Source organism: Rutidosis leptorrhynchoides, chromosome 4, assembly GCF_046630445.1.
Source record: "Rutidosis leptorrhynchoides isolate AG116_Rl617_1_P2 chromosome 4, CSIRO_AGI_Rlap_v1, whole genome shotgun sequence".
NCBI lineage: Eukaryota > Viridiplantae > Streptophyta > Magnoliopsida > Asterales > Asteraceae > Rutidosis > Rutidosis leptorrhynchoides.
In genome coordinates this window covers 411,512,967-411,529,715 of record NC_092336.1, presented here as the reverse complement: position 1 = coordinate 411,529,715, position 16,749 = coordinate 411,512,967, and the positions used below count along the sequence as shown (strand labels likewise).

Below are 16,749 nucleotides of genomic sequence, written 5' to 3'. Positions count from 1 at the left end.
TGACACATGAACTTCTTGAGGAGCTCTGAATGTTCTGGGGGCTAAGTGGCTAGTTGTGTTTCTTGTATCATCTGCCATATCTGCATTACTACATGATCTCACATCAAATCTTAGTATAACGGGTTAGTTCAATCACAACTAAAGCACATAAATTTCTACATTCACTCAACTTGTCCCCTTTAATATGTTTGATACAACACAAGGTTTGGCAACATGACATTCAACACAATGTACATGCAGCCAAACCTACGCTCTGATACCAACTTGTAACATCGTACGTTTTTTTAAATCTCAGCAGAAGACTAAATTATAACAAAACACATATATATAAAACATTATTATTACACATCATTAGTTATTCACTTTATTACACAAACACTAGTGTTACCTTAAAACCAATTTTCATTATCAAACAGTAGACATCAAAGTTAGCTCCGTCAAATATATCTTCAACAAGTTCTCTCCCTTCTACCTAGCATGCAAAAGCTCCAAAACATGCAATGGAGGAAATGTGCGGGATTAGCACGAAGCTAAGTGAATGGAACTACCTAATGATTACTTCCCCATAGATCCTACCCACATATATATATATATATATATATATATATATATATATATATATATATATATATATATATATATATATATATATATATATATATATATATAGCGGTAGGATCAAGAGGAAAGTAACCATTCGGGGGGAAACGGGGGGAAGCAAAAACTTTTTTTTTCGTTTTTTGAAAAAACTTTGTTCACGAACATTATAGATGAGATGAAAATATGAACATTTAGTAGAGACACTTTGTGATAAATATTTTTATTTTGGTGGGAAAACGCTCGAAGAATTAATATATAACAATTATCGTGTTTTTTGAGCGTATTTTGAGGTTTTAGCTATTGGAGTTTAGATATTAGGGTTTAGATATTAGGGATTATAGGGTTTAGATATTAGGGTTTAGAAATTTAGGGTTTAGGGTTTAGATTTAGGATTTAGAATGAGTTTTTAACAAGAACGGTTTAGAGTTTAGGGTTTAGGGTTTAGGGTTTGGTGTTTTGGGTTTATGGAATAAACCCAAAACACCAAACCCTAAACCCTAAACTCTAAATCGGGCTAAATTTTACTTCACAAAACATGAAGAAAAAAACATTCATATTCTTCACGAACAATATTATCTTGAATGTTATTTTTGTCGATCGTTTTCCCGCCTAAATAATAACATTCATCACGAAGTGTCTCTTCTAAATGTTCATATTTTCGTGTGATCTTGATGCCGGAAAAAAAAATTCCAAAAAAACGAAGAAAAAAAAATTTCGCTTCCCCCCGATTGGTTACTTCCCCATTGATCCTGCCCATATATATATATATATATATATATATATATATATATATATATATATATATGTATATACTTCAATTTATATATATATACACTTCAATTAATATAGATCAACATGGCTTTCAAAATTTCATAAAGAATAAGAAAATGACACTTTAAAAAAAAATCATAGGTGTCATGAGAAAAAAACATGCTACATAGAATCACCTATTACTCTTTTAGTTATATATATATAGTTAAATTATACCCAAAAAAATTGATATATACCCTTAGTAAAAATATCTCATTATACATTACGTGCCCAAAAGCGCGTGCATAAGTAGCAAATGAGTGTATTCAATGTCAACAACTTTTCTTTCAATAAAAAAATTTATAACTATGATTTTTTTTTTAAAAGCATTAGTCAATTTATTTCTCAAACTATGTATAAAGATGAGCTTCCTAAAATCAGAAGCAAAATTTCACGACAGATGCTAAGCTAGCATCGTTTCATACATCGCACACTATACATTTACATTTAATTTAAATAACAAGAAGGATTATGAAACTAATAGTGCCAATCAATCGATTTTTCTTTAATTCTCTTCGCGATCCACTCAAAGTTCTTCACTTATATCTCATTTAATGTACACAGAGTGTTCCAACATTTATTCTTGAAGATCATCTTTGTACATATACTCGTAATAATTGTAACATGTCTTTCTATTAATAATTAACAATTTGAACACTAGGGCTTTTTTTGAATGATTATCTTGATGACGATAATTAACAATAATAATATTTTTAATTAGTTATTATAATGAGTTGTCTCTTTTTAAAAATTAAAAAATTGATCACCAAAATTAACGCCCAATGAATTGTACCAAGACGGAAAACGGAATCTGAAGGCTAATTATAACATTTTTTTATCTTATACGGAGTAGTAGACAGATATATATATACTAGTGAAATGACCCGTGGAACCACGAGTTTGTTTAAACGAAACAGTATAACGATATGTTTTAGGTATTAAGTGAACGTAAATGCTAAAGTCATTTTGTTTAATGACCCGTAGAACCACAGAGTCCGACTAAGAAACTCGTTAGTTGAACATTACATTAAACACCTAAAATGCATATTAAACAATCCACATCCAATCATAAGAGATAATATTGGTTGTCATTTTATTTAAAAGTGTAAATTCAGATATAAATTTAGAATTGGTTTCCTTCTGCCTAGCTTTTATACCTTCTCGTACTCAATTCAAAATAATTGTTTAAAATAATTTAAAATTATTTAATTTTAATAATTAAAATAATTATTAATAAGATTTAATAATAATAATTAATAAAATTTAATTTTAATTTAAAATTATTTATATTAATGACATCACTCACCATGTCGAGTTTTTTTTCTTTTGTTTTTTGAATTTTTTTATAACAAAGGAATTAGCCTAATAATGACATCATTATTATAGGATTTTAATAGAAACTATATATATATATATATATATATATATATATACACTTTTTTAAAATTATTTAATTTTAATAATTAAAATAATTATTAATAAAATTTAATAATAATAATTAATTAATAAGATTTAATTTTAATTTAAAATTATTTATATTAATGACACACTCACCATGTCTAGAGTTTTTTCTTTTGTTTTTTGAATTTTTTTATAACAAAGGAATTAGCCTAATAATGACATCATTATTATAGGATTTTAATAGAAACTATATATATATATATATATATATATATATATATATATATATATATATATATATATATATATATATATATATATATATATATTGTAACAACCTCGAATCGGGCTGTAACACCCCATTTTCCCCGTATATGATTTATAGGTGTATTGTGTATATACGACAGGCGGTTGAAGGGTTCGATACATGTTCGGGTGTTAAAGTCTTGTATGCGAGAAAATGAGTCAGGACACGTTGAGTGTCGCGGCGCGACAAAGGGAGCCGCGGCGCGGCGTTTCGAATAAATCCAGATCAGAAGTTAGTTATAAAATGATCCCAGACTTAGTCAAATGTCGCGGCGTGACATTTAAGGCCGCGGCGCGGCATACTGCACGAACTGGCACCAGATTCTTGTAATTTTAAATGAAGTTCAAGGGCATTTTGGTCTTTTCAGGTTTGAGCCAGATTTGAGGCTTTAACCTCATCCACTCATTCATTTTCCTAATTTCATTTTCCTTTTCTTTTCATTTTTCTCTCAAAACTCAAACACCCATTTGATTTCAAAGGGATTTTTGGAAAGGAAGAAGCGGGATTTGATCTTTGGCGTAGTTGACTAGGTTGTTCTCCTCGTTCTTGGCTACACGGTGATACTAGTGGTAAGCTCTAACTCTGAATTTCATTTTCGTGTTCATCATTCAAATTTGAGGATTTTGATGGTACGAGAAATAGGTGAAACCCATTTAGTTGTTAATTGGAGATTAACACCAATATTCGGGTTTATTGTTGTTAAAGGCGGGTTTTGGGTTGGTTAATGATTTAACCATGTTTAAGACTTGTAAATGGTGTACAATCACTAGCATTAGTGATTATTGGTGTTTTGGAGACTTTTAGGGTTTTCGTGGTTGACTAATTTTGACTAGAGTCAAAATTAGGGTTTGTTGAGGATTATGACCCGAATGTCAATTCGATGAGGTTTGTAAACTTAAAATGGATTAAGTTGAAGTACAAAATCGAGTTAAACATGTTTTGGTGTCAAAACTTGTAAATGATGGTATTTTGACCTTATGGGTCAAAATTAGGGTTTATGGGTGATTTTGAGAACGATAAGTGTTTAACACTTGTGTTCGGGTTTAATTGGCATATTAGGACCATTTTCACTCGTGTTAGTGATTATTGGTTAGTTTGGACGCGTTCGGTGTTTGGAAGTGCATTTGGGTCGAAATTGCACTAAGGGTAAATTGGGTTGGTTTGTAAGTCAACCCTAATTGTGTATTGTTGTATTTGTGATAATGGAATAGGTACTTTCCATTGACGAGTCGTGGATTACTTGAAAGCATTCATTAAGGCGACAAGGTGAGTTTTAATATCCTATATGCATATGTATGTGTAGGATGGGTGCGGGTCGGGTGAAGTGGTTATCGGTTATAGAGCTCACTTCACATATAGGTGGAATTGATGGACTTGTGTACATGTCCAATTGGCACGGATGTGCGTTTTGGTTGACCACCTTTGGCGAGGTGCACACTTCGTGTGTACATTATCACATGGGCTTGTGAGTGGAATAATTATATACATATGTATATGAGTTATTTATTTGTGGGGTATGGGTTGAAGTTCGATGTTGACGATACCATACCCTAGAGTATATTTGTGATGTTGATGAGGGTTTAAAGTTCATTGTTGACGATACCTCATACGTATGGAATTAAAGTTCGATATTGACGATGCCATACGATTATTGTAGTGACGTTGATGAGGGTTTAAAGTTCGTTGTTGACGATACCTCATATGTGGGTGTAAAGTTCGGTGTTGACGATACCACATTAATATAGGCGAATGGGATTTAAGTTCGATGTTGACGATACCTTTCGTTGGGCTAGCCATGAGATCTTGAGTACTATGGATGTTGTGAACATCGATGTTTGTCGTATTGTTGTATATATATATATATATATATATATATATATATATATATATATATATATTAAAGTATTGTTGTGGTGTAGCTAAACCTTCGGGTGTAGCTTATTGGCGTTGTTCATATCGTCGTTGGTGAACTTATATTTTGTTGATGTATCTTTAGCTCGTTGCTTAGTGATCGTACGGTATGCTTAGTATTAGCTTGTCTTTAGGCTTGGATGCTCCGGTATGCGGTATTTGATATTTTGTGGCGTGTCCATTTTATGCATATATATGTATGTAGTATATTTCCACTCACTAAGCGTTAGCTTACCCTCTCGTTGTTGATATTTTTATAGGTTCGCATGCTTGGCGGCTCGGGTGAGCTTGGAGATTAGAGATCTTGGCTAGGTTGCTTAGAAGATCTTGCTTTTGTATTCGATTAGGATTTGGGTAGCGTAGTCCCAAATCACCATGCTCGGTTTTGTTAGAAACTAAACTAGTCGGGTCGTGTATGTCCGTTTGGACAATTAACTAATGTATTAAATGTTTTAAGGTTATTAAACCTTATATTGTAATTAAAGATGTTTATGAAAACACAATTGGGACCTAAAGTGTTATTTAAAGCATATTAAAAGGAAAAAAATTTATGGGCCGGTTTTAATACGGGTTGGGTTATTACAAGTAGTATTAGAGCATGGTCTAAGGGATTTAGGCGACTTGAGATATGTGCCTAGACTTAGACTTTTGTGTGTGCTTATTTGTTGCGGGAATTGTAGGTGAACAAGTCGAAACGGGTTATAGTTAGTGCCTTGTTTGTAGGTGGACTAACTAGGATGTTTGGCTTGTGTTGTGATGCTATTCCCTTGCGTGTGTTTATATCGCGTGGAATCGTCGTTGTGTTGGTTATATCATCGAGCGAGGCGTTCATTGTACTAACGAGTTGAGATGACGTGTGTGCGTAATAAGGACTTGCAAACCTTATTACGGGTGCAAATCGTGTCTAATAAGTGATGTACGACGAGTGTTGAGCAAGATGGACGGTGTTATGCGTGTTGCTTTATACGTTTGTGGACTAATCATTTTGCATTCTTTAGAATGACGATGCGAAACGAGATCGAGACGAATGACGAGGAGTTTAACTTTAGAGTTGCGGCCGCCATTGCGGAGCAAATGAGTGCATTTCGAGAAGAAATGGATAGGAAGTATTCCGAATTTCGGGGTAGTAGTGAAATGGAGCGTTGTCTTAAGAGCTTCATGAGGACTAAACCCCCGATGTATGACGGGAAACCGAATCCTTTGGTAAGCACAACTTGGATCTCGGATGTCGAAGGGTGTTTTCGTACTATTGAATGCCCTCCTGAGAAGAAGACGAGACTCGCTACTAGTTTGTTGCAGGGTAGGGCGAAGGATTGGTTGGATGGCAAGATTGATCTTGTTAGTGGCGAAACGTTTATGGCGTTATCATGGGACGGGTTTAAGAAGGAATTCTTCGAGGAGTTCTGGACTTCAGCCGATTTATCGAAAATGCATAATGAGTTGCGAAATTTGCAACAGGGTTCTATGGATTTGAATACTCTCAAGACGACCTTTATGGCGAAGGCTCGTTTTTGCCCGGAGTATTTGGGGAATGATAATTTGTTGATGCAAGATTTCTATCGAACTTTGAATGATGACTTGAAGAATAAGATTAGCCGGGGTCACGCGAAATTGTTTGCGGAATTATTCGCCGTGGCTAGAGGTTTCGAGTCGTATACGATATCAAAGATTGGTGAACCTTCAAGTGAGAGAAGGGTTGTTTCGTATGATGCTTCGAGTAAGAGGACTAAGGGTCCGAGTGTGAGCACGGGTGGTACGCAGACGGGTATACCGGATTCTAGTACGTCTCGATGTTACAATTGTGGCGTGAGGGGTCACAAGTCGTGGGAATGTTCGGTGCCAAAGGGTGATGGCATGGTGTGCTTCAACTGCCAAAAAGAAGGACATCGTAAGTCGGAATGTCCCAAGTTAGCGGGGACGGGTGCGGCAATGAGACGTTAAGGTACGTTTCATTTTAATAAATATGTTCTTTGATTATTTATTAAGTGCCGTTGAATTTGAGTTTGTAAAATACCTTGTGTTATGCATATTGTTGTTATGGGTGACGTTCCTAATGGAAGTACCCTATGGTGATGTTGTGATTAATGGGCGAAGGGCGTAAGACTTGGTGCAACCAAGCATTCCTTAGTATTTAGGAGATGTTTCTACCAAGCCATGGAAATGGGTTTTGGTGTTCGATTGTTAAGCGCGTGTTCGCTATAGTGTGGAAGTTGATGAACCATGAGGTTCGTCGGGTGGTTGGAAAACCTTGAGATCGAGTGTTTTGAATCTCAATGTATGTTGGTAATGGAGTATATAAGACGCGACATTAGGTGCCTCTTTTATACCTACTAGCGTGGAGTTCAACTTCGATTGTGTTGTGGTTACATTGTACTTAGGGTACCGGAGTGAAACCCTTAGGTACATGAGTGACTAGGTAGAAATTGACAAACTAGAGCAATTGGATGATTGCGAGGGTGTGGTTTGTGTAATCGTGGTACACTTTTTGTTAGAAGTGTTTAAGGATTGATTGAAATCCTTCGTGTGCTCAAGGCTGGAGCAAGATATGGTGATGGGTCGTGTGAGCCCAATCGTTTGTAAAGTCTACCTTTGGTAGCGTTGTACGGTTGTACGAGTTGTGGATATGGAACGTAGTTCCAAGTAGGGGAGTTACACACCCGCACGAGGAGGTTTTGGTGTAAGATTTCGAATGATGCTTTTGGTAGATCTAGAAAACGTTGTCGAGACCTGGTTTTGATCGATTTGTGGTAGATTACAATTTCGGATAAATTGTACTTATGGTTTGGATTTGAATTATCACCGAGGTGGTAATGTGGTAAATCTCGTTGAGAGATAATGGACGTGTTTGGTGAGCAAAGTGAAATCCTTCGGTTAAGGGAGGTGTGTGTCGGATTCTCTTCTAGAGAATTATTGTTTTGTGCCTATGTTTGATATAGGTGGTTCTTTCTCGTGTGTGTGAATGGTTAGTGGTATCCGTTAGGATTCACTATGGCGTAGCAGAGCGCGATGTTACGCTACTCGTCGTTCGAGGCCAAAAGGGCGTTGATTGATGAAGCATGACTTTCGGGGTCCGCTGACTTCATCATGAGCGAGGTGTTATATCGGTGAAGCATGACTTTCGCAGTCCGCTGACTTCATCCGGTGTTGAGATTGGTGAAGCATGACCTTCGGGGTCCGCTGACTTCATCATGGGATTATTGATTGGTGAAGCATGATCTTCGGGTCCGCTAACTTCATCATGGTAGTGAATCGCATGTGGTTTCGGATTCGCGATGACGCGTGTGGTTTCGGTCATCTTATTGTGGAAGTGAATCTCGTGTAGTTCGGATTCACAAATGACTCGTGTGGTTTCGGTCATTGTATTGAGGAGTGAGTCTCGTGTAGTTCGGATTCACAAATGACTCGTGTAGTTCGGTCATTCCTCCGGGATAGTGACTCTCGTGTAGTTCGGATTCACTAAGGCGCGTGTAGTTCAGCCAATCCCGATTGTTGTTGTGGGGAAGGTAGTGAGTCCCGTGTAGTTCGGATTCACTTAGGCGTGTGTGTTTTCGGCTAGCCTTCGGGTTGTGTGATCTGTCGATTATTTTATACACCGATGGTGGGGTCGTAAGGACCATGTCGTGTGATCTATTGGTTATTTGATACACCAATGGTGGGGTCGTAAGGACCATGTTGTGGGAACTATCGGTTGTTTTATACACCGATGGTGGGGTCGTGAGGGCCATGTTGTATGTTTAGTGATGCGATAGCCGTGCTTCGCTCACGTGTTGTTACGGGTGTGACAATAGTCGATTTTATACACCTTGGGATTCGCGTTTCCATAGTCGTTTTGGGTGCTATCGGTTTTAGCCGTTGGATTATGATGTTACGGTAGTTGCGTATTGGTCGTATTGCGCACTACAAGGGATGTTTAGTGATTGGTGTTATCCATCAGGATTCGTTTGGTTCGGTCTTCATCGTTTCGGATTGTTGACCTTAGGTTGAGACTTGGTTGCTTTTAGTGTTGTACTCGGTAAGGGTATGCTAAGGAATTGGTATCTCGATACGAGATTGGTTGAGTTTTCCCGATGTGAGGGATTGAGTTAGTGCTAGTGCTCGGAATTATGAAATTTGATAAATCGCGGGTGACGATTTAGCTGTTAAGGGTAACTTTTTGAGAAGAATTGTCTAAGGGATCATTGTAGACTTCGGTTGTTGCGTGTATTGTACGTCTCGGGATGCGATCAAGTGTGTAATTTGTCATTGGATTAACCATCGGGTTAGCGAATTTGTGGTAGAAGTCGGTTTGAAATGCATGTTCGACGACCATTGATTGTGGGTCCGTTTGGGTTCGTGACTAGGATCACGAGGACGTGATCGAATCTAAGTGGGGGAGAGTTGTAACACCCCGTTTTCCCCGTATATGATTTATAGGTGTATTGTGTATGTACGACAGGCGTATGAAGGGTTCGATACATGTTCGGGTGTTAAAGTCTTGTATGCGAGAAAATGAGTCAGGACACGTTGAGTGTCGCGGCGTGACAAAGGGAGCTGCGGCGTGGCGTTTAGAATAAATCCAGATCAGAAGTTAGTTATAAAATGATCCCAGACTTAGTTAAATGTCGCGGCGCGACATTTAAGGACGCGGCGCGGCATACTGCACGAACTGGCACCAGATTCTTGTAATTTTAAATGAAGTTCAAGGGCATTTTGGTCTTTTCAGGTTTGAGCCAGATTTGAGGCTTTAACCTCATCCACTCATTCATTTTCCTAATTTCATTTTCCTTTTCTTTTCATTTTTCTCTCAAAACTCAAACACCCATTTGATTTCAAAGGGATTTTTGGAAAGGAAGAAGCGGGATTTGATCTTTGGCGTAGTTGACTAGGTTGTTCTCCTCGTTCTTGGCTACACGGTGATACTAGTGGTAAGCTCTAACTCCGAATTTCATTTTCGTTTTCATCATTCAAATTTGGGGCTTTTGATGGTACGAGTCATAGGTGAAACCCATTTAGTTGTTAATTGGAGATTAACACCAATATTCAGGTTTATTGTTGTTAAAGGCGGGTTTTGGGTTGGTTAATGATTTAACCATGTTTAAGACTTGTAAATGGTGTACAATCACTAGCATTAGTGATTATTGGTGTTTTGGAGACTTTTAGGGTTTTCGTGGTTGACTAATTTTGACTAGAGTCAAAATTAGGGTTTGTTGAGGATTATGACCCGAATGTCGATTTGATGAGGTTTGTAAACTTAAAATGGATTAAGTTGAAGTATAAAACCGAGTTAAACATGTTTTGGTGTCAAAACTTGTAAATGATGGGATTTTGACCTTATGGGTCAAAATTAGGGTTTATGGGCGATTTTGAGGACGATAAGTGTTTAACACTTGTGTTCGGGTTTAATTGGCATATTAGGACCATTTTCACTCGTGTTAGTGATTATTGGTTAGTTTGGGCGCGTTCGGTGTTTGGAAGTGCATTTGGGTCAAAATTCCACTAAGGGTAAATTGGGTTGGTTTGTAAGTCAACCCTAATTGTGTATTGTTGTATTTGTGATAATGGAATAGGTACTTTCCATTGACGAGTCGCAGATTACTTGGAAGCATTCATCAAGGCGACAAGGTGAGTGTTAATATCCTATATGCATATGTATGTGTAGGATGGGTGCGGGTCGGGTGAAGTGGTTCTCGGTTATAGAGCTCACTTCACATATAGGTGGAATTGATGGACTTGTGTACATGTCCAATTGGCACAGATGTGCATTTTGGTTTACCACCTTTGGCGAGGTGCACACTTCGTGTGTACAGTATCACATGGGCTTGTGAGTGGAATAATTATATACATATGTATATGAGTTATTTATTTGTGGGGTATGGGTTGAAGTTCGATGTTGACGATACCATACCCTAGAGTATATTTGTGATGTTGATGAGGGTTTAAAGTTCGTTGTTGACGATACCTCATACGTATGGAATTAAAGTTCGATGTTGATGATGCCATACGATTATTGTAGTGACGTTGATGAGGGTTGAAAGTTCGTTGTTGACGATACCTCATATGTGGGTTTAAAGTTCGGTGTTGACGATACCACATTAATATAGGCGAATGGGATTTAAGTTCGATGTTGACGATACCATTCGTTGGGCTAGCCATGAGATCTTGAGTACTATGGATGTTGTGAACATCGATGTTTGTCGTATTGTTGTATATATATATATATATATATATATATATATATATATATATATATATTAAAGTATTGTGTGGTGTAGCTAAACCTTCGGGTGTAGCTTATTGGCGTTGTTCATATGGTCGTTGGTGAACTTATATTTTGTTGATGTATCTTTAGCTCGTTGCTTAGTGATCGTATGATATGCTTAGTATTAGCTTGCCTTTAGGCTTGGATGCTCCGGTATGCGGTATTTGATATTTTGTAGCGTGTCCATTTTATGCATATATATGTATGTAGTATATTTCCACTCACTAAGCGTTAGCTTACCCTCTCGTTGTTGATATTTTTATAGGTTCGCATGCTTGGCGGCTTGGGTGAGCTTGGGGATTAGAGATCTTGGCTAGGTTGCTTAGAAGATCTTGCTTTTGTATTCGATTAGGATTTGGGTAGTATAGTCCCAAATCACCATGCTCGGTTTTGTTGGAAACTAAACTAGTCGGGTCGTGTATGTCCGTTTGGACAATTAACTAATGTATTAAATGTTTTAAGGTTATTAAACCTTCTATTGTAATTAAAGATGTTTATGGAGACACAATTGGGACCTAAAGTGTTATTTAAAGCATATTAAAAGGAAAAAATTTTATGGGCCGGTTTTAATACGGGTTGGGTTGTTACACGGGCCTAACGGTAAATGACTTTTTACCCTTAGTTTATATTAATTTATTAATATTAGTGATTTTAATAATTATCGGTTAATAATTATTTGATTAGTTACTTATGTGTGCTTTGTGACAAGGGTCACAGAACATGTTTCGTTATGTGAATGGGACCTCGTTAGGGCCTCCTAATGAGGTACATTGTGTTTTAGATAATTGGCAAATACATGTATGTTAGACGGAAGAGGTTTCCTCATAGTGAAGAAACCCCTAAATGAATATATACTCATGTACGTTCTTTATCTTTCCTATTTTAGTAACATTAAACCCTAAACACCTACTGCTCCTAAATTCTTTAAATCAAAAGTGCAAGATCAAATATTGTGATTTTTTTTATTTGATTCTAGCATTTACAAGGATCAAAACAAGGTAAACGTCATTGAATTTGGTGAATTTAAAAGTGAGTTTGGGTTAAATTGAGTTTTGATGATTTTTGAGCTTGATTCTTGATTATATGTGTTTGTTATGCTTGAATGATGTTACAAATAGTTTATATATGTGTTATGTGGTATTCTTGATGCATTAGATTGACTAAAACAAGCAAAAATCGAGTTTTGGGATCAAAAAACGCGAAAACAGCGAGCTGGAACTGAGTTTCAGCACCCACACTTTTGACAGCTCAACCACGCGGTTGAGCACACTTTTGAGGGCTCAACCACGCGGTTGAGGGCTCAACCATACGTTTGAGGTCTCAGTCACGCGGTTGAGCAATGGTCAGCTTTTGGTAAAATTGAGAAGGGTGTAACTTTCAAACCATAACTCCGTTTTCAAAAAATAAACTATCGTTGGAATCGTCTTGAGGTCTACCTTTCAATGATAATTTTTTAAAACACTAAATCAAATTTTAAGTTGGGTAGAAAAAGCTCGAATTGCAGTTATGTTGTTGTTCTTGCTCAATCGTGCAAGTTAGGCACTCACCCGTATGGGTGAAGTGTCCAACCGTGCGTGTGAGCTACTAAATCATGTGAGTGGACTTTAAAGTCACTCATGGGAGGAGGTTGTCAGTCATGCAATTGAGCATATTCATTCGTACGAGTGAACTAGTCAGTCGCATGAGTGAGACCCCACCGTGCGAGTGACAGTGTATGTATGATTAGGCCAAGTGCAATTCTGACATATTTACTGTATTGATGTATTTAATTCTTCTGATGTATAATCTGATTGAAATGGTTACTAACTAGAGAAATAATATTCTCAGGTGATAAATGAAAAGGTGAAGGCTCAGTGAAATAAGACTACTAAGTTCTTGTATTTCCAGGTGAGTGGGACTATCCAAATGTTTATAAGTATTTAGTAGCGGGTTATGCTACTGTTACCTTGGATTACTTGCCTGAATACTTATTATATGATATATTGTGCTATATTCTATGACTTGTTGTGGCCACCTTGGATGCCGGCTACGGGTTAGTAGTCCGGTAGTTGATATTGCCGATTGCGGGTTTTGTAGCGAAAACTGGCTTACATGTGGGGCAGCTATAGTTTTGTAGCTATGCCAAATTTGTAAGTTGGGTAAGAGGTAGGAATGAGTCTTTCTGGTTCAGGAATTACTATTCGTGTAGTATAGTTGAACGATGCACCACCTGCATCTGGATACTATGCGAGGGAGACAGTAATTGGAATTATCGGTATACTCCAGCCTGATCAGTTGGGAGTTAAGGGCCCGGCCAGGCGACCGATCCTCTTGTTATCGAGACCTTGTTTGTGTATTGGCTAGCTTGATGCTATATGCTTATACCTGTTAGGACTGTGCCATTCACTTATCCTTGTGCTAACCCCTCACTTCCTCCCCTGTAGGTAGACTTATATGCTAGGGTTTTGGGAGGAGCTTGTTGTGCCGGATATGTTTGGAAGAACAAACTCTAATGACTTTTGTATAACATAAGGATAGTTGTTTAACGTAACACTAAATGATTTATAATAATCGTATGGGATTCTATAACATAATTATGGTTATGTAAGTATTATATGTATAATGTTTCCGCTGTGTATTTAAAAAATAATGGACGGTGTTACAAGTTGGTATCAGAGCGTAGGTTTGGCAACGTGTACAGATGGATGTCATGTTCCCAAACCTTCGGCAATGTGTCAAACATATCCTTGGGAGACAAGCTAAGTGAATGTAGAGAATGGTTTGATAGTCTGTAGGTACTAAAGGATTATCCACTAATCTTTTGTGAGATGATGTGTAGTACAGGTGAAAGATGACTGACGAAAGGGAGGATTTCTGAGCTCCACCTACCCCTGGAATCTTCAGAGCTCCACCTGAATGGGAAGACTCGGACCCTGATCAGCAAGAGTACATCCAACGAATGGAGAGTCGATTAAAAGAAGCCCGAGACCGGATAACTGAGCTAGAAGGTATTGTTTCTGTGGGTACCACAACGGGTAATGATGATACTACATCTCCAGGGTTTTCTGTACCTCAGTTTGGGTCTGCATTAGGGGGAACTTTATCACAACCACAACAATTCCAAGTTCCATTACCATTTCCACAGTTTCAAACGCCACCACAGCAACAGTCACAACCTCAACGGGATACCAAAATCCTAGTCAAGTTATGTATCCCTACGTGATCTAAATGTGGCATCCACCAACAACTGAAATTAAGAAAAAGTGTACTTTTAAGCAATTTCTTGACTGCAAGCCTCTAGAGTATGTCGGTAGTTTTAATCCAACTGAAATCTTTGATTGGTTACGTGAGGTAGACCGAGCATTGGAAGCCTTTCAATGCGAGCCCGAATTACGTGTAACTTATGCCAGTAGATTGTTGAAAAAGAAAGCAATGGGTTGGTAGGATTTAATAACTTCTCAGATGTCAAAGAAAATGTTGAACCATGTGACTTGGGAACAATTTGCAGCTAAGGTGTACGAACAGTATTGCACTCCTTATGAGATCTCAAGAATGAAGCGGGAATTTATGAATCTGAAGATGACCAGACAGATGACAATTGATGAAGTGATCGGGAAGTTCACTGACAAGCTCATTTTGTACAATAGTGGCTTCCTGATGAACAGTCTAAGATTGATCAGTTTGTGAAAATGATCATGCCAGAATACAGATCATTGGTAAGAATGGCACCCTCGTTACCTCAAGACTTTTCCATAGCTAAAATGGTGGAAGGAGATACTAAGGCGGCCAAAGAGAGTCAAAATGAAACGGTGGCGCAGTCCAAATAGACGTCAAGTCAAGGTAGTTTCAAATCAAAGAAGTCTCATGGTGGTCATCAAAAGGGAAGGTTTTCTCAAAGTGGCAGTAGTTCGAACCAGAGGGTGTGGTGCAATGGTTGTAAATCGACACATGCGGCTCCTTGTACAAATTTAAAAAAAAGGTGAATGCGATGTGGAATAATGGGTCACGATATCCAGGCTTGCACATTCAAAGAAAATGTTTGGTGGAATTGTCATAAATCAGGGCATAGGTCAGTTGATTGTCCATCAGCAAGAAAGATGAGTTCTGGGGTAGGGGCAGGAGCAAGGACAGCGTCAGTCGAGGGATCTTCAGCTTCATCAACTGGACAGAAGCATAAGACTCCTCCAAGACCTAAAGCAAGAGCCTTCCAGATGTCAGTAGACGCAACTACTACTGCTGACGATGCTATCACTGGAATGGTTTTGGTTAACTCTACACCTGCTCGTGTATTGTTTGATTGCGGAGCCAATCGTTCTTTTATGGCTACTAGGTTCTGTGATAAGTTAAACTTGCATGTTTCTATATTACCTGAACCGTTAGAAGTGGAAGTATCCAGTGGTAAGACCGTTCCAGTCACAACATATGTGTCTGGAATAAGTATAGAAATAGATGGGAGTGTATTTCCGGTGACTTGCTTAGTGATACCCATACCTAGCTTTGATGTAGTTTTAGGTATCAACTAGTTAAGTTGCCATAAGGCAAGTATAAAATGTCATAAGAAATTGATTTCTTTTCTTTTATCTGATGGGACACGTGTTATAGCCCGGGGTGAACGGGGTGGGTTTGGTTGTCCTTTGATTTCGATGATGAAGGCTAGGAAATCGATAGTAAAGGGATGTGATACATTTCTAGCATATGTAATTGATGCTAAGAAAGAGAAAAAGATGGTAGCTGATATTCCAGCAGTGCGTGACTTCCCAGAAGTATTTCCAGATGAATTACCGGGTTTGCCGCCAGTTAGGGAAGTAGAATACAGAATTGAGTTGATGCAAGGATCTAAACCAGTGGCTAAAGCTCCTTATAGGTTAGCTACGTTCGAGATTCGTGACATGTTGACGTAAATTCAGGATTTTCTAGATCGTGGGTTTATACGACCGAGTTCATCACCTTGGGGTGCTCCCGTGTTATTCGTGAAAAAGAAAGATGGTACGCTCCGAATGTGCATTGATTATCGGGAATTGAATAAAAGAATTTTGAAGAATAAGTATCCTTTTCCGAGGATAGATGATTTATTCGATCAGCTTCAAGGAGCTTCGTTCTTTTCGAAAATAGATTTACGTTCCGTGTATCATCAAGTTCGTGTTGCTGAATCCGATATTCCAAAAACAGCATTTCATATTAGGTACGGTCATTATGAGTTTTTGGTGATGCCGTTCGGGTTAACGAATGAGCTAGCAATTTTTATGGATTTAATGAATCGGGCATCTAGACAGTTTCTCGATAAGTTTGTCATAGTATTTATTGGCGACATTTTGATCTATTCAAATACAGAGACTGAGCATGCTGAGCACCTACGTCAAGTATTAGAATTGTTGAAACGAGAACAGCTATACGCCGAGTTTTCCAAATGTGAATTTTGGTTACGTGAAGTTCAGTTTCTGGGTCATGTTATTTGTCAAGAGGGTATTAAAGTGGATCCATCCAAAATAGAGGCGGTAATGAA

The 16,749-nt window shown here is 37.8% G+C and overlaps 1 protein-coding gene across 1 annotated transcript; it reads left to right on the top strand.

The window, feature by feature from the left end:
* The first annotated feature begins 15,244 nt into the window (after positions 1-15,244).
* LOC139842011 (uncharacterized) lies at positions 15,245-16,147 on the top strand. Its single transcript, XM_071832193.1, has 2 exons — positions 15,245-15,758; positions 15,849-16,147. Exons 1-2 carry the CDS (start codon positions 15,245-15,247, stop codon positions 16,145-16,147), a joined length of 813 nt encoding a protein of 270 aa, XP_071688294.1.
* Positions 16,148-16,749: the final 602 nt, after the last annotated feature.

Bases quoted from the DNA above. Each gene is read 5' to 3' on its own strand.
- LOC139842011 (XM_071832193.1), top strand. From the start codon at position 15,245: ATGGGTCACGATATCCAGGCTTGCACATTCAAAGAAAATGTTTGGTGG. The intron at 15,759-15,848 runs GTATCAACTAGT...CACGTGTTATAG, and splicing joins TAGCTTTGATGTAGTTTTAG to CCCGGGGTGAACGGGGTGGG.